We start from the raw sequence: 27,770 nt of genomic DNA on the forward strand, positions 1-27,770 counted from the left end.
GGACATTGTACTTCTCACATGGTGACTTGTTGGTCAATGGAGTGACAAGCCCACCCAAATTCAAGGAAAGTGTCAGTGGAACAAAGATTTCACCTCTTAATGAAAGGAGCATCAAAGAATTTATTATAGTTCTATGTTTAAATTGCCACAGGGTGTGATGAAAGATAAGACTAGAGAAGCAGGCAGAGGTCAATTTATGGAGGCTTTGGATGTTATGTCTAGGAGTGGGGACTCATTTCTTGAACGATAAGGACAATTGTCTTGGAGATTTTTTTTTTTTTTAGCAGAGAAAAAATGATGCCATTTATAACTTAGGAACATGACCTTGGTGACAGAGTAGAGAAAAGATGTGCATTCGGGGGAGGATTGGGAGGGACCCTGCAGCTATAGTGGCAGGAAAATGAACAGTGTAATGTTAATAGACATGAGGTTCTGACTAGGAAATGGACTTGGGGATTGTTTGGAGATAAGGGTGAAATAAAATTATCATCTTTCTTTCTTTCTTTCTTTCTTTCTTTCTTTCTTTCTTCCTTTCTTTCCTTCTGACTCATTGGATAGCGATATATTTCAGTAAGGAAAAAAACAATACAATCATCAAAACAGATGAAGGAAATGGAGAGAAAAAAGTTCAGCCTTGGCCTTCAAGTTGATATTTCAATGGGACCTCTAGATGGCGGTGTCTTATGTGTGGCTCTGGAGCCCAGTAGAGAGGTCAGGGCCAGAGATGCAGGCATGGGAACTTTGTTTAACCATGTTTTATTGATTGAAACAATAGAAGTGGAAGAGATTGCTCAAGGAAAAAGGATAAAGCTGGGGGGAAAAGGGAGCAAACTCAGAGCAAACTTCGGACAACCGCATTTGAGAGACTTCCTTTTGATTGTTTTGCAATACATTTGGAGTTATGGTAGTTTATTTGATATCTTCTTAAAGACAAATTGTTTTTGTTGTTGTTATTGAGGAATGCCTCAGCTTTTGAGACATTTTAACCTTGTCTTTCAAATTGTGAAATCTAGAGTACAAATCTTTTTTTTTTAATATTTATTTATTTTTGAGAGAGAGGGGGGCAGACTGCAAGCAGAGGGAGTGGCAGAGGGAGTGGGAGGCACAGAATCAGAAGCAGGCTCCGGGCTCTCAGCTGACAGCACAGAGCCCGACACGGGGCTCGAACCCACAAACCGTGAGATCATGACCTGAGCTGAAGTCCGTCGCTTAACCGACTGAGCCACCCAAATGCCCCTAGAGTACAAATCTAACAGAACTGTGGTTGAAATATTAAAGTAAATTTACTATATTTTATAAGCACATCAAAACTGTATTTTCATCTAACCACTATATTACAAACTTAACATTTGTTAAATTCTGTATTTGACACACTTTTTGGATTATGTACAGTGTTGAGAATTATGGGTTCTGAAAGTCTCCCCCGTGCATGTTACTTTGGGAATGTTGTTTCTTGGATGTCCTTTGGGGACCTACAGGGATTCATACTGTTGAGTTCAGGAAACAAGAAGAGTGAGTAGGATCCAGGGGATGTTGGAGGGAGAAAAGGACTTAATTTGCCTTCCACAAATCATGGTCCCAAAGTAATTATAAATTTGGAGACCAAGAGCCAGGGTTAAAAGCTCAACTACTATACTAAGAGGTCCATGCTTGTGAGATTTAAGAGTAAGAATGTAGTAACCTCAGAAGTGTTAGGTGAGAACCAAAGGGCATGGCGTAGGGAAGACCAAGCACAAGAGAGCAGAGGAATTGTAGGGATCGAGGAACATAGTTATGTTGTACTGAATTCACCAGAATATTTAGAGGTTCCTGTGAGGACTTAGTTCATTCAGGGACTCTCAAATGTACACCTGAATCCCACTGAATTTTCTTTTCAACTGGCATAGCACTTATGTAAGCCAGACACCATTTGAAGTGATTTACAGTTCAAACCTTATAAAAACTTGAGGTAGGCAAAGTTGTCATCCTCATTTAACAGATGAGGAAACAGGCAAAGAGAATAGAAACAGCTAAGCTGGGATTTAGATAGAGCAGCCTGAGTCCAAATCCTGTGCTTCTAACCCATATACTAGATTTTACTACTGACATTGGAGTTTAATAATTCAGAGAAAATGAAAATTTTAATGTATCACTTTTATGTACCTGCCTAATATTTGCATGTTGCTCCTTTCAAGCAAGTAAATTCAATTTCCATTGAATATCAAATTATACTTTTTAGAAAGGAGTTTGAATTAGTATATTTGGTTTTAAGTGTTATACTTCTCACAGTAAAACCTAAACCATGCATGTGTAAATCTTATTTTTCCAAATTGAATTTTTCTAGCCCAGTGCCAGTACATATGGGCGGTCAATAAAAGTCTTTAATGATTAATTAACCTGTTGATTAAATCAATACATACATGCTTATTAGAATAAATACAACATAAAACTGAATCAAATTTCATAATATCCATATCTGCCTTCCACTGTAAAAACTCTGAGGAATGTGCAGTCAATTTCCTCTTAAAGTGATCTTGACTTTAGCTCCACTGTAAAGGTGAGTTTATTCACCACTGAGTATACATCTTCCCAGTATATCCTGTTAATTCATTCACCCTGTGACTAGTGACATGATTGAGAAGTCGAGTCTTTATTTTTTCCATTCATACACTATGCCAGGGATGTTCAGTCTGCTTTTCCTACTCTGCATGTATGTAACTATCCTGTGTAACTCAAGCCAGAGAACCAGGAGCCTTCTTAAATTCTTCCCTTTTCTTCAGTTCCTCCAGGTACAATTAACTTCTCTCATTAATCATTTACTTCTGTTTCCTGTGCCTGTCTTCATTCAGACCCTCTTCAAATCTAGCCTGAATTATAGCAGTGATTTCCTATTTGGTCTCTGGGTTCCAGCCTTGACAAATACCCCAACTTTCTTCCTCCTCTAGTTCCTCCTTTACACACCTAAGAGAAAGTCTCTCTAATCTGAGAATTTATCCTTTATTCTGCAGTCAACACCTTTTGGTATTCCCTACTGCCTCAGGACAAAGGCCCAACTCCTTAACAAGTTGCTGTGGTTCTCCAGGTTCTTAACTGGGCAAATCATGGGTGTTAAAAGGATATTTGTAGAATCAATAAATAAGAATAAAATATTTTCAAATGTCATAATAAGTATGTTCAATTATCGTAATGATTAAACACAGCTCAAATATGAGTTGTTTCAACTGATATTTTTTTTAGAAGAAACTTCATAATAGCCGATGTAGATAAAGTGACAGATTGTGTGAGACTCAGATATTATGTGTTGGTAACTTGTAATGATTCATGTGTTCTTTTTTTATGGGTCCAATTTGGTTTTGAAAATAAAAACTAAACATTAAGATTTTACATAATTTTTAATATTATGTAACTTTCAGTTCTGCATGGAGTTCTACTGTTCCAATAACTATAATAGAAATAGAATCTTCTATAAAAATCTGTACCGAGCCACTCAAATCTTCTTAATGTTTTGATGAGACAATAAAGAGATTCAAATAAGTTTTTATTCTCATTCTAATTCTCTCAATTAATAAATTCTCTCAATTCAGGCAAAAAAGATTACCTGAGTCTTGGCCAAGGATTTTGGAGCTACCACAGGGCTCAATAGGAAAGAATTATGTGATTGACTGGTTAATCATCTGTGCAATGGGTATGGGAGCAGGAGGCTATAATTATTATGCCATATTTCCTAGCCCTGATTAAATGTTGCTTAACAATTTTAAAAATTATTTTAATGTTTATTTTTGAGAGAGAGAGAGAGCGCACTAGCACGGGAGGGGCAGAGAGAGAGGGGCACAGAATCCATGAAGCAGGCTCCAGGCTCTGAGCTGTCAGCACTGAGCCCAGTGTGGGGATCGAACGCATGAACTGTGAGATCATGACCTGAGCCAAACTCAGATGCTTAACTGACTGAGCCACCCAGGCGCCCCTGTTGCTTAACAATTTAAATGATATTGTTTACGTGGAAGAATTGTGAGGAGAGTTACTTCGGTACTAAAAGTATCTTTCTCTTTCAAATTGTATTATTGCCTATTCTAGATTTCTATATAAAGTGACCCATTGAAATAAATTATTAATATTACATATCTGAGTGCTAAAGAATATATTTTGAAAGTAGATGTCTTTGATACTGGAAGAGTTGCTATTTGTAGCAGCAATGAAATTGTTGTTGTTGTTGTTGTTGTTGTTGTTGTTGTTGTTATTGTTGTCTTGGAGATATAAATCCATAGGGCAATGAATTAATAGAAAAAGAAGCATTAAAATATTGCAATTAGTAATCAGTTTGCATGAAAACGATATAGTATAATAGAGCATAGCACAGATTATATAGTATCTAACAGACCAAAGTTCAGATTTTAGTACTGTTATTTTTAAGATGTATAATGTATACAGGTAAGTGAATGTTTAAAATCTTTAGTGTCATAGTTTCAGTCAGGGATAGAGTCTCACCTTTGCAGGACTATTGTAAGGAACAAGTGAGAAAATAAATGTGAACTGCTGATCACTTACTAAGGACACAATGAAAATGAGTGCCTTTTTGTTCCATCCTTTAATATACTTCCAATATATCCATTCTTAAAACGATTCCTCCTGCATAAAAGTTGGGGATATAACATACCTTTGTTCAAAAATAACACTCAGTTAATATCAGTCAAGTATTTAGTGATTAAACACATATCACCCCCATGAGAGGAATTAGAATGCAAAAGTTGACGTAACACAATTCCTGTCCTAGTGAATGATACATCTGCTCAGGACACAGGCAAATATCATGATAAATTCCCATATTAATCTAATAATTAGAGAAGAATTAAGACCTGTGGACCATGGGAACATGAAACTAACTTTGGGAAACTTGAGAGATGCTTCAACAAAAGGTGACATTTGAGCAGGATTTTGAAGCAGCGGTAAGGTTTTGTAATATAGGGAAGAGAAGGATTGGTCTTTCAGATGAAGGAAACCTCATGAAGAAAGCCATGGGCCCGTGGGAGAAGAGGTTATAGATACGGAGCAGAAGTGCGGTGACAGTGGAGAAAACGGAGCAGAGATGTGCAGAGGAGACAAAGCTGTAAGAATCTGAGAAAGCAGAAAAAAACGCTGCACACCAAGTCACAGGGCTTGGATTTTACCCTGTGGGCAATGAGGAGTCAATAGCAACTTCAGGAAAAGGGGTTGACATTCATTCTGTCTTGGGAAAGTTCATTCTGTTGATTATGAGAAGAATGATCTGATTTGTCTGGAAATAAAAAATGGACTGATAACAAAGAAGAGCTGTTATTAGGCTCTGTGGGAGAGATGACTGACAGAGAAAGCAAGTAGTAGGTAATGACTGAGACAATGCCATACTGTCCAACAGAAAAAATGCTGACAGTCAAGTTACATGACAAAGAGGGAGGATGGTATGAAAGAAGGAGAATGAATTGTTATGAACATTTTGGGAATATCTGGGAGAAATCTAGGTGATAGATCCAGGTATAATATCTAGGGGATGTCAAGATGATATTTAGGAAAGGAAAGAGACCTCGAGGTTAGGGTTGAGATTTGAGTATAAAATGTACACCTGAGGTAAAAAGAATAGAAGAATAGATCGCCTGTTGCCTAGGATTACAATTTTGAAAATATTCATGATAATGGTACAAAATTTAGGGGGTGGAGATAGTCGATCTACATTTGGGAAGGAGGAGTAGCTGGAGAGGTAGCTGTTTCTTTAGGAAAGCTATGTGAGGTGAGGATTTCTAGAAGGAGGCTATCAATAGTATCTAAAGCTGTTGCAGGATAGGAGATGAGGCATGGCTTGAGATGTTTAGATTATGCTGTTTGACTTTACAGAATGGAAGGTGGGTTTTTTTTGTTGTTTTTTGTGGGTTTTTTTTTTGCAAGATTGCACATTTGTGAGTATTCTGTAGAGCACAGCCTTTTCAATTTTATTATGCGTAAGAATCCTGTTAAAATGCAGATGAGACCTGAGGGTCATTATTTTTTAAAAAGTCCCAGGTGATGCCAGTTTTGTTGGTCTTTGGACAACACTTTGAGTGGTCAGGTACTAGCAGTTAGTAAAAATGGGTAAGTCACAATCAGGATCTGTTTACTCTGAGAAGCTTTCTATCCTCATAACAAGTGGATATTATAGTTCAACATGGGCATTTGCGCTGAAGTTACATTACAAAGGTCTGGTAGTTTGGATCTTTCTGTGTGTTGAAGACCAGATGAGTTTTATTATTTTTTTAAAAATTAATTTGACCGCCTCTAGTTTCTTCCTCTTGTCTTCCATGTTAGGGAAATAAAAAGCATTCCCTTGATATTTCACTTTATCAGCTAGATGAGCAGATACTTCTTTCAGTGGAACGCACAATAAGTCTCAAAATATTTCTTTTGTGCTTCTGTTTCTGATATTTTTATCATCCACTAGTTAGAAGAAGTCTCACTGAACAATCTTTCCAGGAAAAAAATACATACTCTTCAATCCAGATGTTTTAAAAATTCCTAGTTTAGGGGCGCCTGGGTGGCGCAGTCGGTTAAGCGTCCGACTTCAGCCAGGTCACGATCTCGCGGTCCGTGAGTTCGAGCCCCGCGTCAGGCTCTGGGCTGATGGCTCAGAGCCTGGAGCCTGTTTCCGATTCTGTGTCTCCCTCTCTCTCTGCCCCTCCCCTGTTCATGCTCTGTCTCTCTCTGTCCCAAAAATAAATAAAAACGTTGAGAAAAAAAAAATTAAAAAAAAATAAAAATTCCTAGTTTAATGATGTTCTGACTGTATTTATCTACTGCATCTTGCCTCAGAGCTGTGTCTACATGTCCCTTGTGTTTGTTTTACCAATAAATTGCATTAGCTGTACCTCCTCACCTGTTCTATTACTAGACTGTTTGTACATCTGAAACTTGGGATATGGTATTACAAGCACCGTGGAGAAAATAAGGAGCCGAAGGCATTGTGGGAAGTACTGGGGGTTTGAGTTAGTGCAGTAAACAAGGAAATTGAAAGAGAACATACATGCAAATGGACTTATAGAGGCTGAATCAGCGTGACAGCCTATTGAATGCATATCTGCAATAATTACAAAGAAAAAGAGAAGAGTCAACTGTTGAGGTTTCAAGCCCATTGGACTAAAGAAAATGATGATCTTATGAATAGAAATCAAGAAATTAGAGGAGGGATCTGATTAAGACCTGGGGGATAAAAGAAGGAAAATGGTGTTTAATGTGGTGACTTTGAACGTCATGGAAACGGGCATCTTTTACTCAGTTATTGTTGAGGGCTGGGGGTGCAATGCACACATTAATTCTATTTTATAATAAATTTTATTTAAAATATTAGCTAAGAAATGAATTGCTAAGTGAAAGAATGCATACAAGTGTGTGAGGAGAGAGGGCATATGAAAAATCATGCCTTTATGACCTTGATAAAGGAAAAGGACCCAGTGAAGGAAAGAGAAAATGGATAATAATGATGGTGGGCAAATCAAGTGAGCTCACTGGTGCTACACTCTATAAAAGAGAAAGATTCCAAAAGGCAGAGTGAGCAATATGGCCAAATACAAAGATGTTAGAGTATGGTGAGAATTAAAGAAAACTCCGTGTTCTTCACATAACAGTTTCACAAGTGCAAGGGGAGCAGAACAGAAGCCAAGGGTCAAAGGAGTAAAATATGAGGGTTTGGTGCAAAAATCTAGGCAAACATAGAATATTATTATCTCATTATGAATTAGAAAACACATGGGCCATAAAAACCAAACTGATTTTAGCAAGTCAGTTGACCTCTCTAGATTTTCTCCCCCTACCCACTTCCCTCCTAGAAATTATTGTACTTCTTTAAAATCATGGAAGAAACCCCTATGAGGTGTCTTCGGTTCCCTTAAGAAGGATTTATTGTTTCATTGTCATTTCTCCAGCTCATATGTGTGTTCAATTTTGGAGAGTACAGGATAGGATATAGTAGTAAACCTTGAGGTAGGTCTCTTTCTCTTAGATTCACAAAGTAGACTGAGAAGTTCACAAAAAATATTCCTTCACTTTGGGTGCTTTTATTTTAAATTTAGATTTTAAATTAATATCTCATTTCATTCACACACTTTGGTTTTTATTTTTAAATTATTCTCTGATGTCATTGTCACCCGAGGTAGTTTCAGCAGATGGGGCCAGTTGTCTCAGTGTCCAGGGGAGTTAGAATGCAGATGTTATTATGTGCAAATAATAATAATTCACATGTCACATGTGAAAAATAAGTGCTATGAAAAGCTCCTTAGCTATGCGGATTTTATCCTTTTCTACCCAGGCAGTGTCTAAAAGGTCTTCTTGCGCCCTAGTGGAGGGAGAATTAACTTAGGAAGCATGTCAACACCGTAAGAAATCCTTGCCTTGACTAAAATCCCTGTTGCTTGGCAGCAAAGCAACTGGATGAACTGCATCAGGGCTCTTTTGACCCTTTTACCCCGTTTCTAACACCACCATGTTGTTCCTGTTTCCCTGGAGACTTTGGAAACTATATGCACATCATGTACGGTCCTCACAGTTCACCTGAAAAGTGATTCTCCACTCAGGCATCAACGCATGACCATTACAGGGTATCTGAGCATGTTTTAGGTCTAGTTGGGTCTGACCATAGCCTGCAAAACACTAATTTTCGGAACATTCAGGTAATTCCAAAATTAGCTTAACTTCAAGTGCAAAATTTCATTTTGTTTGCAAAGTATTCACTGCTCTTTAGAGCTCGGTTTAAATAATGCTTTGTTTTGTGTCTTGGAGTGAAGATTTTTATTTAAAAAAATTATTAAGAATTATAGTTCAAGAATACCCAGAAGTTGTCATTAACAGTTGTCGAGTTTGTTTTTGAAGAATTTAACTCTAGTTTAATCCATTTGACTTTTGCATAGCTCTCTCTTTAGAGAAACATCTTGTATTGTTCACTTCCTTAAAACATTCTAGGTGCATTCAAGATACAATACATTACATTTGTCAGACACCAGATGTTTTAGTCATTTGGTTTTCAAATAGCATTTTGGTTAAAGCATCAAATTAGAAGAACTTGTTAAAGAAAATAATGACTCTTACATGTTTTCTGTTCATTTTAACCTTTTTGAGAAGGAGATCTTTGTACCATGTAAAGTCAGACTTTAGCTTTCCTGAAGTTTTCATAGTCATTTACAAACATTGAATTTTTTGTGCAATGAACTACTACTTAAGATAATATGAACGATATCACACAGCCATAATTTTAACGTCATTGATGATACCGTGACAAGGGGTGCATGGCATTATTTCATAGTGTGTTCATTAATCAAAGTTCATGGTATATGTGTTGCATTATCATAATTTTCTAATTAATTTATTCTTTATACATGCTTATACATGTTCCAATTGCATTTCATTAACTCCTAGTTTTCTTGTAATTTTGTGCTTTCTTTCCATGTTCAAAGAATCTCTTTAATTCAATTTCTCTGTTTCTCCTCATACAGTCTGGCAGCCAGATATGCAACTCAATCTAATCACAGTGGAATTGCAACCAGTCAAAAAAAGCCTACTAGGTCAGTTAATATCTCTAATTTATTGCTTGTTAGTGATAATAAAGTAACTGCCCAGTGATATTTTGTCCTATCATTCTAAATTTTTTTTCATAAATCACATACTTCTGGATGAAAAGTTTAGAGGGATGAATTCCTCCAACTGGATTTGCATACACATTCTCAGGGATGAGCATGTCTGTGTTAGATCATTAAATGGGTTTTGGCTTCTTCTGTTTTGGTTTTATTACATATAGTGTTATAACTGGGCTGAAGTCTAGCTTCTAGGCTTAGAGAAAGTCAAGGAAAACATGACTTTGAAGGCCCCATTCTTTCCAGGTTACAGAATCTGGAAGTCACACAAGAATGTGATTGCTTTTTGAAATGGGCATGCATTAATTACTGCATGTTTTGAAGCAGAATTGAGGAATATTGGCAGGTATTTGTGGGTAGGTTAGCACCAGGTCACCAGGTTAACCTGGACTGTTCTTTTATCTATAATAGTTTAAATTGTTGCTTCTTTATGACATACATATTTTAAAGACAGTCTGTTATAGTAAATGACTGCATTATGGAAAATACTGCTTTATAACTGATGCTGAAAGTGATGTGTTTTTAAAACTGTTAAGTTACCAAAGGCACAATGGTGCAGCTGAGTGGAGCCACAGCAAATGTGTTTTGCACCCCTGATTATTATGTGATTATATGTGCCACTTCTCTCACTGGAGGAGTATCTCAGGGGTGGCTTCCTAATCACTGCTCTGATAATGTATCATACATACTATGCACTGTTTGACCACAAGGACTGCTTCTGATGCCTTGACTTGAGGTATGTTCTTTTCCCCTTGCCCTGGTTTTCTAAGTTATGTTCATTTCCATAGTAATTTAAACGATTCTGGAGAGAAAAATGTAAAGGGTATTTAATTCAAAGTAAGAAAAATGATATGAATTCAGATGTGCAAAGAACAGTGACCTGCCATGTACAATAAGCATTTTTTATTACCACTTCTAAGGCTCATGCATATAAAATATACTTCAGTACTTTGATTTAATAGAATATCTCTCTCTCTTGTCTTTTTTTGGCTTCATTCTTATTTCTCTTTTTATTACTTTGATGAATGATCTGGAGCTCTGGCTGCCTGTCACATTAGGGTAATGAGAAGAGCAAATGGATTTTTTAATTTGTTTTAATTTGTTCTTCTGAGAACTGAAGATCATTTGGCTTCATGGGTCACGGTAAAGATTAAAATGTATTTTAATTGCTTTCTAGAAACAGGTCAAGTTTCATTGCAAGCAGGGCAAGTTTTGTGACAAAATGTGTTTATACATGTGAGTTTGGAATGAACTTTCTAAGTCTGTAGCTGTGTCTGCAGGAGTAGTTCTCAGATTTATTATGATTGGGACATTTGGCCAAATTAATTAATTGAGTTCTTTCTGCAGAGTGCAGTCACTGGTACTCAAAATTCTTGGTGTCTGTAGTTAATTGTGGTGTCCTTACATACCCTGTGGATCTATTTGAGCAAAAGTTAATGCTGGAATCATCGAAAAGGTTCCAATCTCATGTGTGAGGCAATTTCTAATTGGCAAAACAGCCGAAGGAGCTATTTATTAGCCATATGTATTTAAACTCCAAAATGCAATCAACATTTTGAAATTACCAAGTATTCCAAGAAAGCAGAACTTCTGTTTTTAAGCTGGTACTTGAGTTTTCCTGATGTTCATTCCATGTTGCAATACCTGTCGCTATTTTTTAAAGGTACCTATAGTATTTAAGAGTTTGATTTCCTAATAATCTATGGAGATAATGTACCAATTATAAAGGTGAGTTAAAATACGAATATAGTAACAACTTATCTTGAAATCATGATATATTGTGCATCAATATAACAGTTATTTTTATTTTATACTTTCATTTTAAAAATATAGTATGAGAGAACAGTAAAAATTTCAGTGCTTCATTTTCAAGTTCTGGATTTTTTTCTTTTAAAATAGAAAATGTCAGAGAAGTACACAGTGACATTCACACGATGGCAGCAAATGCTGGCAAAGATGCTGACATCCTTTAAGATCATGTTTTTAAATATGACCTAGGATGCCAACATTGGTTCCTAATGACTAGTTTTAATTGATACAGATTGTTTATTATATATACAATATGTTAATAGTATAAAATAAAATATAGTGATTGTATGTTTTAGGCACAATTCATGAAATAATTGATACTTGAAATTTTATTGTGGAAACTACTTTAGCAGTGAAATAAATTATCCACATTGGTATTTAGTGTTAGTCCATGTAAAATAACTCTAAATCACACCCTAATGTGAAACTTACCCTAATTTTAAGACAGTCTGTCTGTATTTCCTTGTGGTCTGTCTTCCATACACAAAGAATAGCTAAAGTTACTGTCACTGTAGGCGTATTTTACATTATCATTCTGCTCATAGAGATTTTCTTGTTCTGAGACCTTCATCTTCTCTTGTTATATCACCTCTGTGATCAGTTGGCCACACTTGCAAGATAACCAGTAGAGTCTTTGTACTTATTTTTGGTAAAACAGTTACAGAAAAAAAAAATTGAGGCAGACCAATGAAATATAAATTAATTCATGACCTTGTCTCTGCACCATGTTTTAATAAGAGTAGTTTACTACCTTAGATATACTATAAGCATTTGCTGTTAGCAGTTTTTTCAGTACCTTTATTTTTCTTATTATCAAGTTGACTTAGGCTACAGCTATGTAGGATAAAAACAAATGCCCCATACATTGAAAAGAACAACTTAATAATAACTGCAAATAGGTGATTAATACCCTGAGAACATAATAAATTTGTGTTGTCATTTCCCTTGCTTTTCATGTAATTGTTATAGTACTTTTAAATCAAAGTTTTATTACTATTACTATTATTATTATTATTATTATTATTATTAGGGGTATGGTAAGAATGACTTTTTAAGTTAAAGGTCACATTATTTCTAATTGTTCTACATTGTTAATATCATTTGAGGACAGACTTATTGAAGAGTGAGACAAGATTTTTTCTGAAGATTCTTAATCCTTGTGTTTAGCTATTTATCACTTAAGCCACCAATTTTCTGCTAAATAGATTTTAGAACATCCTATATTGTGCCTTTCCCATTAAGGCTTCCCTGCTCAGAACCTCCTACCCCTATCTTTTTGCAATATACAATAATGATGTAATTTTTCTTATACTATTTCAGGCTTCCAGGTCCCTCTAGGGTGCCAGCTGCAAGCAGCAGCAGTAAAGCCCAGGGAGCCTCTAATTTAAATAGGAGAAGTCAGAGCTTTAACAGCATTGACAAAAACAAGCCTCCAAATTATGCAAATGGAAATGAAAAAGGTAAGTGTTTGCCTGTTACATCATTATGGCATAAGGCTAAGGTATTAGCCTTGTAAATTACATACTAAGTCCAATATTTGAGCAGTGTTAATGGCTTTTGGAATGGAGTTCTTACCAGCACAGTTTCATGTTTTCAAACTGCCCCCTCCTGAATTATAGCTTTCTTCAGGGCTTTTCATTCTAAAGAACATTTTAAGGAAGTAGACTCATACATTCTAAAGTGTTTAATTGTAGAGGTGCCTGGGTGGTGCGGTCACTTAAGCATCCGACTTTAAGGGCTCAGGTCATGATCTCGCAGTTCGAGTGGGTTTGAGCCCTGCGTCGGGCTCTGGGCTGACAGCTCAGAGCCTGGAGCCTGCTTCAGGTTCTGTGTCTCCCTCTCTCTCTGTCCCTCCCCTGCTCATACTCTGTCCCTTTCTCTCCCTCAAAAATAAATGACACATTACAAACAATTTAAAGTGGTTAATTGTATACCCAAGTCTAAAATCTTTCTCCCAAAAATATTTTCTCCTCTTTTGCCTTCTCATGTTTTATGAACAATTATTATAAATTGATAAATTTATATTAAACTTATTTGAATATTTAGCTTCAGTTAACATAAATGCCATAAGTCTTTTGGGCAACAGAAATTGAGGCATAATTAGGATAGATATTTAATCTATCACAGAAATAATGTGACCTTAGTTTTCCCTAAAGAGACGAATTATCCATGTTTGTTTTATTTTCTTGAAGAGTGCAGAATGGAAATATCAAATCACAAAATCATCAGGAAGAAAGGGGGCATAGTGGAAGTCTGTGTTAAAGACAAATTATATTCTCACTAGATGATACACAATTCTCTGTATTGTGCAGTGTGCATTTAACTAGGTGCTGGCTTGATACATTGCACTGTGGAGCATGACACAAGTGAGAGCACGTTCAATGTATATCAAAACCATGAGGGAATCAAGAAACTCTACTGTTATAGGCAGTGTGACTGTGTGAGGGACTAAGGCCTTCGGGTGGATTTTGTGGTAGTTTTTGCAAACCAATACAATTTTAACTTCTCTTTACAGTATTTAGCTTTCCATGCAGCAAAACATGAAGTCCATAAGTGGAAAATATGCTTAGTTAATAGAATAGCAGGCAAACTCAGCCAGATAGGAACTTTATCGCTCAGATTAGATCATATCAAATTGTTTCATAAGAGTATCTGATTAGACAGCTTTCTCTAACTTACACATGAACTGACAGATAATCTGTCAATTGGACATTTTTTGTGAAGATTTCCCAGCCATTAAAACAAAATTGGAACAGAGGCTCCTGGGTGGCTCAGTCAGTAAGTTTCTGACTCTTGATTTCGGTTCAGGTCATGGTCTCATGATTCGTGATATGGAGCCCCAAGTGGGGATTCTGCCCTGACAGCAAGTAGCTTGCTTGGGATTCTCACTCTCCCTCCCTCTCGCTCCCCCTTTCCTGCTCATGCATGTCCCCCCCCCCCCGCTCTCTTTCAAAATAAACAAATATTTAAAAACAAACAAACAAACAGACAAAAAATTAAAACAGACCGTAAATCCCTGAAGGCAAAGCAATGTCCCTGGATCCCTGCAATGCCCTCTGTTCTTGTATCAAATGGAACAAAGGAAGAAAATGATGTATAATTGTAAGTTAGGAATTTCTTTAAAGTATAGAAGAAAGCTTCTGATTCAGGAACCTGAGAAATATTACTGAAGATTTACACTTTTCCTGAGGAAAGGGGAGACAACAATTTTCTTTGTTGTGTGACTTTCCTAGAAAGTGTCATACAGAGCCTGAATGTGCTATGAAATTCTAAGGGAAAGTTTGTTTAGACATAGAGATATGTTGAATGAACTCTTCATATATCCAATTTAACTATGAGATTATATAATTATCTGAAATTTTTGCAAGAAATGACTAATAACATTGGCAAAGAAATTTAGAAATGCTTTGGATGAGCTAACATTTTGATATCATGGTGTATCTGAAGTTTTCAGTCATGTGAAATTATTTTCTGTATTTCTAGTGTATAAAAGTAAAAATCTAAAAGTAGACAAACATTTCTATTTTTCCATAGCCATTCAACCAACCTCTCTTACATATGTCTAGGAAGTAATGCAAAACTAGGATGTAGCAATATTTACAACCACCACAAGGTGGAGACAGATGACATACATTATGAAGTTTTTGACAACGTAAAGCAGATTTCCTCAGATCCATAACTGCAGCAAAATATCAGAGTTTTCATTACTTTTGATTCCAACTAACTAAAAGTTCTAAAGCATTAAGGTGTGTGATCACACCTTCACAAATATTATAATATGCCCAATATAGGCATTAGATGTCTGAAAACTGTCAAAAATGACTGAAACATAAATTGCATCATATGATTGCTACATAGTATTTTCTATTAATACGGAGTTACAACTTAATGAATACATCCAATATCAATGTTTCTATTAAAAGATTTTAGTTATTTATTTATTTATTCATTCATTCATTCATTCATTCGTCTATTTCAACTAATCACACCCAAGGTGGGACTCAAACTCACAACACTGAGATCAGAAATCATGCACGCTACCAACTGAGCCAGCCAAGCATCCCCCGGTGTTTCAAAATTAATCATTGTCATTCTATTTTATATTTCTAAAATATTATCTTAAGTTATAAGAGCAAACAAAACAATAACAAACATCACAAATGAAACCATTTATACTTTACTCTTTAGACTATTAGAGTGGTATATTTTTGGGGTAAGAATGTTTTATTTACCCTTTTGTCATGGATATTTACAGTGGTAGTGTAATTTATATAAAAATGTAAGATTCCTTCTGCTGACAAGCTTATCTCTATCACAGACTAGTTTGCATACATATCCTAAATATGATCAAGTAAGGGGAACATTAAATAAGATTTTTCAAAGGTTATAGTGTTATAAGGACAGAATTCAGAAAATACTAACTTGAGTATTCTAATTAATTGCTCTTCCTTTCTTAGTTATTAAGTTGTAATATTTAAGTTTAATAAATTAATACATTTTACTTGAGGTATTATCCACATTATCCACAACATGCTCCCTGAAATGCTTCTAAGAGGAAGTATACTTTCTACTTTCTTTAATAAGTCTTGGGTGATGAGTTACATGAACACTTGAAGAATCTCTAGAATTTGTAATAGATAATAAAGATTTATTGACAGTGAAAACAGGTTCATTTCTCTATTAAAAAAACATACTGTGAAAGCACAGCTTTTCACATGTATGGCACTGTAAAACTAACTTACTTGCAAACTGTGTGACTTATCTAATGAAAGGAAATCAGTAGAGAGTCACCAACTTCCAAAGATATATCTAACATAATTTTAATAATAAAACAATTCAAAAAAGAGGGTGCTCATTTCACCATTTTAGCAAATGAATTAAATGTCTGTGAGCATGGCCATAGATGCTTGCTTGCAGAGAAGGCAGGAGAGAAACGTTGTCACAGCTGGGGGCAATGCCATTTCACCCTCTGTTGAAATTGAAAGTGGGAACAATTTTTCAGACCAAGTGGGAAAATGAAGATAGCTCTGTTTGTAGAGAAGCATTTCTTCCAAGAGTCCAAATTTCTTCTCTTGGCGACCTGCCATTCAGATACGGACATCGAATAATACGTTCCGACCCCAGCACTTTGCCCATACACTACACACAGATCTATGCTGTAAAAAAAAAATAAATACCCGTCTTGTGATCTTGTGAAGATGATGCCCTGGTTCATTTAGATACACACTCTATATGCTTGAAGCAAACTATCTTAAGAAATCATTCTTGTTGTATAAAATCTGGGTATTAAATCTGCAAAAGGTGACACAGTTTAATATTATTAGGAACGTAAATATCCCTAGCTTCACTTGGAATTCAGTTTCTGAAATATGATCTGTAAACAATTACTGCTTGACACTTTGTTAGCAGAGAATTGTTTTTCTGTGTTGCTAAGAAACATGCCACAGTACCAGAGGGCATTTTGCCATCTTTTCATTGTTTCTCCCAAGTGATTCTTACGTTGTACCTGTGTATCTACTAAGGAGATGTCCTTTCTGTTCTCCTGGATCCTAATGAAGTGTCTTCTGGTGTGGACGTGTTCACTTTCATTTACACTCAACATAGTTTTAAAAGGACTGATACGGAGAATTTGGCAGCATTGGAAATGAACTTTTGAAAAGTAATGAGCTTTTGTAAAGCTTAATGTGAATGTTGCATCAGTCATGGAATGTTGACTGCTAAAAACTATCTGTTTCTTAAGTACTTTTTCCTTTTTTTTTTAAATGCTCTGAATTACTATAGCATTAAAGAACTAAACTGTTGTATTTTCTTTTCAAGATAATGCAATTATCTTTTACTTATTACATTGCTTTACTAGTGATTTATTTATGTGTTCCACCATGACTTTTTGCTTTATTTCCTTGATACTTATAGAAGCCTAAAATATAATATTAAATGAAAATTGCAGGTTAATCTTAGGGATTTTTCATGAGGTAACATAATTCAGTATGTGTATTAGATGATGTGAATCAATAGACTTGAGAATATATGTTGTTTCCTTATGTATAAATGCTCCCATATTGAGGTGTACACGTGTTATTCATGCCAGTACATAAATTGCATACTTAAAAAAAAGTGGCTGGCGAATAGAAATTTCCCTAAATTTCACAATGCTCCACAAAGTGGCACTGTAACATTGCAAGTGGTACGATATGAGCATGTGCAGAATGGATAGCACCTCTAGGGTTCCGGTAATACCATTCCATGTTTCTGTTAAGTCATCATAAAGTTGATGATTGCATTGCCTGTGCAATCAATGCATCAATTGCATTGATGATTGCCTGTGCGTGGCACAGGCAACTGTTTATGGAAGATAGTGTGGTGAGGTGAATAAGGGGCCAGTTGGTTACAAGACATATTTGGATTTGAATTCTGCATTTTTTTCTTTTTACTTTTTAAAATGTTCAAATGTGTTTTGATATGTTATTGTGAAATGCGAGTCTAAATTAATTAATTGCCAGGGTCACATCGATAAATCATTTTCTTCCTTTCCCAATGACCTGTGATGTTAACGTTGCCCAGTATTTAGCAGGGATCCTGTGTATCAAGGAGTACAATGTCTGCTATGCAGCGAATACTTTCCAACGAATGGTGCTATTGTCATCATTTTGGTTATTTTGGTGTTACTTTGTAAGTTGAAAGCCAGTTTGCTTCCATCTAAGCAACATACTCTTCAGGGAGGAAGAAGAGGTAAATAGGTTGAGGACCATCCCTGTCACCTCTCTCAGGGTAACAGCAGGCAACATGGGGCTAAACTCTAAAGCTAGCTGCAGTTCCACAGAGAAATGTCTTATCTAAACTTAGCCATTTGCCTGTGTGACTGCCACACTTATCAACATGTATTAATTTTAGAGCTAGATTGGCACTTTTTTCCAGGTCATCAATGTTATTTTTTTTTTTTAAGATGAGATGACTAAAAATTAACTCTGTCAATGTACGTGTTTTCTGAGCATGAATTAAATACTATTCTTATGTCAACTCAGCCGGGTGGTTCAAGTCGAGTGCCCAAGGAGTTAGTATATAATGTACCAAGTAGAGAGTGTCTCCTATACTGTTCTCCCCATTTGTATTCTGCTTCTTGAGAAAGAAAGACACCATGCTTCAAGGAGGTACCCAATTAGCTTCACTATTGTGGCAAACGTGGCTTTCTAGAGAGCCACACCAGCAGAATTTCTGGGCATGCAGCGAACATATGGGAAAAGAAAGAGAGAGTGAAGAGCCTCCAAAATTTGGAGTCAGAAAAACCTGAGCTCTAATTTTGCCTCTCTCTTTTCTGAGCTTTACTATATGTGTGAATTGGAACAAGTTACTTTCTCTTTTAAGTTTCAGTTTTCCCATTTATAACACGAGAAATCATAAGTATATTACAGGTTATTATGGGTGTAAGTGAGATCCTACATATGAAGAGCTTTAAACGTGATAGCAAGTATCAGAGTACTTGGAAAAAGTAAACAGTTGATAAATAATAGTATTTGGTTGTAGTGGGGTTGATGATGGTGGAGGTGGAGGCGGAGGAAGGGGAGGAGAGAAAGGAGAGCAAGTGGGAGCAAATGTCTCTTTAGAGGTTAGAGACAAGAAGCCAGAGCTGTAGACATAGGTCCTGTAGATTCAAGACAGATCCATTGCAAGAATGCCCTTAAATATGTGCATTGGGTAGCTGTTCCTTTCCTCATACCCAGATAACAACCCGTTCATAGTCAGAAGCTGAGTTATCAACACTCAGAAATATATCCGTGAGACCAGGCTATTTAATATTGAACATGGAAATTGCACAGGACTAGAATTCGTGGCGCCCTCGGAGCTACAGACCCTCCCATTTCAGTGGCTGCTGTTGTGCAACCTTTATTGTGAGGAATCTGGGGAGACTCTTATTATTCCAGTGCCTTCCTGATGCACAGCAACCTATGATTTGCCCTCTTAATGAGACCCAAAGCACCTCACTGCTGCTCTATAGAGAGAGGCTGGGGACAGATTTAGAGTGGAGCTTAGACAAGTGTCTTATATGTGTGTACTCATCTGAGAACAGTTTTACAGCTGTTGCTGTGATGGTGACCATGGTTTGGATGTGGATGTCATAATTTGGAGTCCCTCCTGTCTCATTTTTGAGAGTGGTGATGTTGAAATTCCTCTTCTGTACTTGAACTGCTATAGCAGTCTATCTAGCTAATGGCAGAACACTTAAACATCCTGGTGGATTCTTTCCTACCTTTTCTTCTCATTCCCACCAAAACTCCCAGGCACGCAGGGACAGGAGTCTCCCAACTTCTTAATTGAGTTGCAAATACAAAGAGGATACACACTATATGTATGGCCGTCAGGAGAACCTGACGGGCTTCTTTTGTTTGCCATATCCCTAGCCACACATTGCCAAGCATCCCACAAATATCGAACTGGCCGAACTCTGAAAGTTCAGAAGGCAAAGAATATTAATACTGCACATCTATGGAACATGTGACAAATTCAACCAAATTGGGTACTGGCATAAGAAAAATTCTTGAAAACTGATAATGTCAGCAACTGCCAGGATTTCCGAGTCTGTTCAACCTTTGTTACTCAAAACATGGTTTGTGACGCAGCAGCAGCAGCAGGAGCATCTGGAGCTTATTAGAAATGCAGAATCTCAGGGCCCATAGCAGATCTGCGGAATCACAGTGTGTTGTGTGCTCAATAGGATCCCCAGATAACTTCGGTGCCCATTAAAGTTTGAGAACCTCTATGGGAAACACTTAGGGTGTTAGACATTCTATGCATAATAACAGACTTGGTCTTTGCTTTAATGGAACGCAAAGTGCAGTATAGGAAACAGGCAATTACACTCAAGTAATAATGGTCATAAGGGAGGAAATAATAAGCTATGGAAAAATGTAAAGGAGCCACCCGACCCAGACTTGATGCTAGGATGATCAGAAATGGGGGTGGGGATAATGTTTTTGTGTTTTCTTTTGTTTTGTTTTGTTTTGTTCTGGTTTTTTTCCAGAGGAAGTGAGGTCAAAGTTGAGACCTGACCACTAAATAGAAATTATTCTGAAGAAATATTTGGTAGGCATTTCTACCTGCAGGTAGATTCAAATTTTGGTGACATGTTGTCAGTCTCTGAAAGGGATCTTAACATGTGAGCGAAATAAATTTGGAACTACCTGTACTTAAAAGAGATTGAAGTAAAAGATTGAAATCCATTAACAGAGAGTGAATGTATTTGAGACTGGTTATTTTGAAGCTTGTTAGATTTGTTTGTCCTGAATTAGTCGATACCCCTACTGTTTTTCAGAATACCTTAGTGTTTATATACAAACCTAATGGATTTCTACAGATATTCTAGAAATGGACACAATTACAGATATTACCTGAATATTGAAAAACATCAATTTATCATCATAGGCTGTACAATTTAAATATGCCATGTAAGCATTTTGACTTTTCAGTAGACTCTTACATTTTAACATAAAGTATACATGTACAATCTTACAGTAACTTTTGCCAGTTGAAATATGGAAATGTAGAAAGGTAATGAGAGTTAGAATTAATGTTGGTATACCAATTTTTAAAAGAAATATTAAAGAGGGCACTTGTGATGAGCAGCGGGTGTTTTGTATAAGTGATGAATCACTACATCTTACATCTGAAACTAATATTACACTGTATGTTAACTTTAATTTAAATGAAAATTTGGAATAAAAAGTGAATATTAACTATAAAATGCATTTGTCTATTCTTGTTAATATAAATTTCACAAATCTATTATCATTTTAGGCACACTTATTTTTTTTTATTTTTTTTTTCAACGTTTATTTATTTTTGGGACAGAGAGAGACAGAGCATGAACGGGGGAGGGGCAGAGAGAGGGAGACACAGAATCGGAAACAGGCTCCAGGCTCTGAGCCATCAGCCCAGAGCCCGACGCGGGGCTCGAACTCACGGACCGCGAGATCGTGACCTGGCTGAAGTCGGACGCTTAACCGACTGCGCCACCCAGGCGCCCCTAGGCACACTTATTTTTAAAAAGCTTAACTCACACAAATACTTAACTAATAATTTAACCTATTTTTGTGTCTCTAATTACTTTCTCTTTTTTATATTAGTTTCCTTTTCTGAAAAATGGTTAAAAGTAGTTTTTGGTACAAATGGGCTTGATTACACATTATTTTCCCTGCATTTTGAAGAACACATTTAAAATAAAAGTATTGTAGTTTTATAGTTGTAAATATTTGATGAAATTGAATGGGCTCTAATTCTTGAATATTAGGAAAAGGATATTATTTATAAAATATTTCCTTTGGACATTTCATCAAAAACAGCTCTGCATTTATTTGTCAATGTCTAGTGTGTTAACAGTGCTAAATGATGCCTCTGTTACATAAATATCTAATTTAATCATTGATCATTTCATGTCTCAAAAAAAAAAAGATGAAAGAAGGAGTCATTTATGGTAGATGAAATTTAGAGTAAATGACTTGACCAGAATTATACTGTTCCTCAATATTAAATAACATTTATACTGAGGTCTTTAAACTCCAAGCTCAGTTCTTTCTATTCTATGCCCTGTTATAAAATATCTTTTTTGATTTAGTTTTTCATCCTTAAAAATGAGACTTTTTATCAGGCATTAATCAGTGTTAAAACAGTCATATAACAGTTCATATCATAATCAGATTTCTGAGTGGAAAGTAAGTAAAGTGAGTAAACACATGCATTATAAAGTACTTTTTTTTTCATAGCCACCCCCCCCCCGAAAATAGCTTGATTTTTTTAGTAGTCTTTAGAGTTTGTTCACATCACTTCAGGAGGTATGTTAGTTAAGGGCACCAGCTCTGAATTGTGTTCAAATCCAGGATGAGTGACTTTGAACAAGTTATGAGTTTTTTATTTGTGAAACAGGAATAATATCAATACATACCTTATGGGGTTGTTATAAGGATTATATAGTATATATGAAATTTATGTTGCATATATAACATATGTTTTATGTAATATATATTGTATGTAATATATCTAAGTATATATTAAAATTATATGTAATATGTGTGATGTGTAATATATGTAATATATAACATATATTTTATGTTACATATGATGTATATTTATATATGTTATATATAATGTGTGTGTCTATATATGTAACAGTACATTATCTGACCCATATAAGCATAGATTTCCTGCTTTTTTTTTAATTCAGATTAAAACAAACAATACTGAGAGCTAAATCATGATTCATAAGCACATTTAATCAGCTGACAAAAAGCTAGTCTCCTATAGGTTAAAGTGATTTCTCAACACTTATCATACAACGTATTTTATAAAACTATATGGAATATCAATTTACTGCTATGAACTACAGCAATAATTGGGAGAAATACAAAGAACTGCTTAAGGAAAGGATAGTGTTTTCTCTTTGGATGTGTATGACTAGCGAAGTTCCTTTGGGTTAGGAAAATTTTAGAAGGGAAAATAATTGTTTTCTAAAACCAGTGGCTCTCAGATCCTGAATGTGTGATACGTGGTACAAAGACAACCATAGCACAAGAGTGATCGATGCCCCATAGCATGTCTCTTTTCTGCTTACAGGAGAGATCCTTTCCTGTGTCTGTCGTTAGCAGTACTCTGTGGTGTGAAATAAACGATCAAAAGTCATCAGCCTTTTCTTGATCATTTTTTTCTTCACGTCCAGATTCCTCCAAAGGACCTCAACCGTCTTCAGGTGTAAATGGAAACACACAGCCCCCTGGCACTGCTGGGCAGCCGCCTGCCTCCGCCATCCCTTCCCCAAGTGCCAGCAAACCCTGGCGCAGCAAGTCCATGAATGTCAAGCACAGCGCCACCTCCACCATGCTGACCGTGAAGCAGCCAAGCCCAGCCACCTCTCCCACACCCTCTGCAGACAGACTGAAGCCGCCTGGGTCAGAAGGGGCCAAAACAGCTCCCTCGGGACAGAAATCCATGCTTGAAAAATTCAAGCTGGTCAATGCCCGGACTGCTTTACGGCCCCCACAGTCTCCCAGTTCAGGACCCAGTGATGGCGGGAAGGATGACGATGCCTTTTCTGAATCTGGTGAAATGGAAGGTTTTAGCAGTGGTCTGAATAGCGGTGGCTCAACCAACAGCAGCCCCAAAGTGTCACCTAAATTAGCTCCTCCAAAAGCTGGAAGCAAAAACCTCAGCAATAAAAAGTCTTTGCTACAGCCAAAGGAAAAAGAGGAAAAGAACAGGGACAAAAATAAAGTTTGCACTGAAAAACCAGTCAAGGACGAGAAGGATCAGGTGACAGAGACGGCTCCAAAAAAGACCTCTAAAATCGCAAGCTTGATCCCAAAGGGTAGCAAGACGACAGCAGCCAAGAAAGAAAGCTTAATCCCCTCTTCCAGCGGCATTCCCAAACCGGGCTCGAAGGTGCCAACAGCAAAGCAAACCATTTCATCTGGCAGTGCAGTGAGCAAAGAGTCAGAAAAATTCAGGACTACCAAGGGAAGCCCTTCCCAGTCCTTACCTAAGCCCGTTACCACTGAAAAAGCAAGCACATCCAATTGCCCTGCTCCTTTGGAAGGAAGGGAAGCCGGCCAAGCTTCTCATGCCGGTTCCTGTGCCGTGCTAGGGGCACAAGGCAGTGGGCAGACTGCGGGGAACGGTGCCGTCCACCTGCCTCAGCAGCAGCAACACAGCCACCCCAACACTGCCACGGTGGCTCCATTCATTTACAGGTAAGGTGGCCCCTGTTGGTCCACAGCTGTCATCTCCTGCAGGCCTTCATGCTCACAGTGTAAGAAACACGGTTACTAGCATTGTGTTTTGCGGTGGTCACTTTGGAACAATGTTTCATCCTGAAGATAAAGGCCTCGAATTTCATCTTTTAAGAAAAACGTAACCCGTATTCTCTAGTCCTATTCCGCTTCCTCTTCCCTTCTTCTGCCCTCTTGTCTCCTCTTTTCAAGAACTTGAGGCTTTAGGAAGTTAACTTACTTGTTCTCAAAGGTGAAATGAAACCCAGATGCCATGACTTTTCCCTGTGTCTATTACCATTTTTATTATCGGTCTTTTAAAACAATTCTCAGTTTTATAACGTTTACAGATAGTTTTCTTTTCACCCTTGGGAGCAAGTACACCCAAATGCCTAAAGGGGCAGACTGTAGAGTCAGACACACGTGGCTTTAATGTCCTGCTCTGGCCCGCACCAGCTTTGTGACTTTACGACTCTTCGTCTCATTTTCTTCAATTGTCAAATAGGAATAATAGTATCTACCTTAAAGCGCGGAGAAGAGTAATAGGGAAAATTCCTATGTTTGCTATATATTCTGGAACATTGTAAGTGTTTGTTGAATATTGTTTATAACGTATTGGTTTCCCAGCATACAATTTATATTACTTTTCTCTGGCTAAGCGTTAGTTTCTAGGCACACATAATGATCTATATAATTGTTATATTTGTGCTTTATTAATTTGTTCTTGCATTGTACTTATGTGTATCAAAATATGCCAACATGTGCTATATCTTAAAATATTTATTCTATACAGTTATAAAAATGGCATGTTTTGCCTATTGTGTGGGTTGTCTTAATCAATTAGAAATATGTCAGTCACTGCTTTGCCTCCATTTTTATTCATGGTCTTTTCTGCCAGGAGATGCTTAGGGAGGGATAACGTCTGCCCTTTTGGCAAGTTGGCAGTTCAATAACAGGAAAGACGTTTTCTGAATAGGAGGCAGTACCTGCTATAATTAAGTCAGGGTCAATATTATATAGCTTAATAATGTATTAAATTTATTAAATGTATGGGTTTTTTTTTATGTAAAGAAAGTAATTATGAGGGTTTGTTTTCCTTCAGTGAAAAACCTGAGTGCTTTTCTGGTGCTTTATATACTCAGCGAAGCAAATTTAAAATTACTATATCTCAGCTTCTTTTTCAAGTCTGCTTTTCTGCCTTTAGGAGCAGTAATTCATTTAAAACCTTTGTATTTGGATCAGATGGGACTCAGCTCTAACTCCAGAGTCCCTGTGTGACAAATGAGAATTGAAGATGTCAAAATCATAATCCACATTTCACATATGTGAGAAAAATTATCAAGTGTTAAGTATGTCACACTCAGCACACATGTGCATCTCAAATGTATTCTGTAGAAGCATCAGTCATCTCAAATCACCACAAATGAATTTCACAGGAAAGCGTAAATCTAAGCAGAAAGATTGTGCCTGCCAGGTTAGCAAGCATGTTTTTAGAAGTGGCAACAGGCTTTTTTGGGGATTTTTTGTTTGTTTATCATAAAGTGTCCAGTGGACACAAATTTGGTCGTTTCCATTTGAAAAATGCAACTCTCACTATTAAAAAGAGGAAGCAGCACAGCCTGGGGGTTTAAGTATGGATCAGTTGGGTGACCTTGCCACATTCTCCTACCTCTTAGTTTCTGTTTGCCCCTTTTAAGATGGAGATGATAAAACTGAGATAATACAGCCAAGTAGCTAAGACTATGGGCTGTGAATTCTGCCTGTTCTACCACTGTTCAGAAACAACATCTTGTGTTGGTGAGTAGATGACCCCAGGAGCCAAGTTGGCTGGGTTGAAATCTTGACAATGTCCTTTGTTAGCCATGTGACATTGGGTAATGTATTTAAAGACTCCGAGCCTTGATTTCTTAATCTGTAAAATGGGGCTGATAATAAGAGAAGCTGCCTCCTAAGGCTATTTTGAAGATGAAATGAGTTGATATTTATACAAGGCTTAGGATAGTTCCCGCCACATAGTGAACAGTCTTCCCCAAATTTCAGTGTATAATCCTGTGAAGTATGGTGGGTAAGAATGTCCACTCAGGGTGTTTTAAAGATGAAATAAGGCAACCTCATGTAAAGATTTTAGCACAGATCCAGATTCAGAGTAAATGGCTTATAAACATCACCAATTAGTGGTATTATTATGAATAATATAAGGTAGTTGAAAATAAAACCGTCTGATTAGAAAATTACACGTCATAGTCTGCGTATGAGGCAATAGTTGCTGGAAGTCTCTTATAAATTCAGAATAATTTTGTAAATGATAATGTAAATCCCCTCAAGGTAGATCAATCAATATTTAAGCTTTTTAACTGTCAGTGAAAGATATTTATATTACAGAATCATGTTGTTTGGATTAGGTAACCCTTGATTTACTTTTGACTCTGTTGTTCCAACCCCATGTAAGAATTCTTCCTGCAAAATGCCTGACAGACTTTTCTGGATTGCCAATTACTTGATAACAGGCATAACTGACTATTTTATAATGTTCTTGAGTACTTAGTACAAGTCTGTATTTCACAAGATTTATGTTCATTTTCTCATTTAAACTTTATCATCAACAAATGAGGAAAAATGTTATCTCCATTTCACAAAGATGAAGAATCAGAGATTTCAAATCAGAATAGTAATTGCCATTTAAAGTCACAGGGCTGGTAGGGGTTTGCCTTTGAACTCAAATGTGCTTAGACCTATAGTATCCCCTTCTTTGTTCACCAGTTCTTCCTGCAAGAAATAGTTATTAGAAAGATTCTGGCCAGAAAAATGTCTATCATAGATTGCAGAATTCTTAATCAGAACCCATTTATGATAGGAAGTGCCAAATTGCTTTCAAGTTGTGTGTGTGTGTGTGTGTGTGTGTATAATGTATATAGTTTTGATATTTAAAGATAATTTAATAACTTCTATAAAATGGGAAGATTTATGGCTGAGGGTGATGTTTTTCTCCTTTCTTCACCCTGATTCTAGGTCATGCTAGGCTATTAATTATTACTTCTGGAACTCTAATATATGCTTCATAATACTCTTTGTTACAAATTGAATGTCAGAGTTCTATAAATATAATGTTGAGTTCTGGAAGTTAATGGATTTCATATTAGTCCTACTTCCTATACAATGCAAGCATGTTCTAAATTAAGTTTTTGTGACTCATTTATCTCTATAGTGTGATAAAAGTAGTTTTTAAGTTAGTATATCTTTATCCATTTAATGAGTGGATATAGCTGAAATCAAAAGTGGAAAATTTTAAGAAAGAATGTTTTAATTTAAAATAAAAAGTTCCCAATATTTAAACCTATTTGAATGGAATAGACTGCCATTGTATTAAGCCGGCTACCAGAGATATTTAAGATTTGGTAGAATGGTGAGGCGCCTGGGTAGCTCAGTCAGTTAAGCATCCCACTCCTAATTTTGGCTCAGGTCATGATCTCAGGGTTGTGACATCGATTCCCACATCAGGCTTTGTGCTGGGTGTGGACTTTGCTTAAGATTCTCTCTCTCCCTCTACCGCTCATGTGCTCTCTCTCTATATATATATAAGAAAGAAAGAAAGAAAGAAAGAAAGAAAGAA

General features: G+C 36.5%; 1 protein-coding gene across 2 annotated transcripts in view; it reads left to right on the forward strand.

Annotated features, from left to right (window-relative positions):
* The window catches only part of NAV3 (neuron navigator 3), a 596,222-nt gene that overhangs the window by 378,257 nt on the left and 190,195 nt on the right, over positions 1 to 27,770 (forward strand). For both annotated transcript variants that reach the window (XM_030323286.1, XM_030323287.1), the window contains exons 6-8: positions 9,465 to 9,533; positions 12,732 to 12,871; positions 23,116 to 24,142. In XM_030323286.1, coding sequence (XP_030179146.1) covers positions 9,465 to 9,533; positions 12,732 to 12,871; positions 23,116 to 24,142 — 1,236 coding nt within the window. The remainder of the gene's footprint in view (positions 1 to 9,464; positions 9,534 to 12,731; positions 12,872 to 23,115; positions 24,143 to 27,770) is intronic.

The sequence above is a fragment of the Lynx canadensis genome, chromosome B4 (genome assembly GCF_007474595.2).
Source record: "Lynx canadensis isolate LIC74 chromosome B4, mLynCan4.pri.v2, whole genome shotgun sequence".
Taxonomy (NCBI): Eukaryota; Metazoa; Chordata; class Mammalia; order Carnivora; family Felidae; genus Lynx; species Lynx canadensis.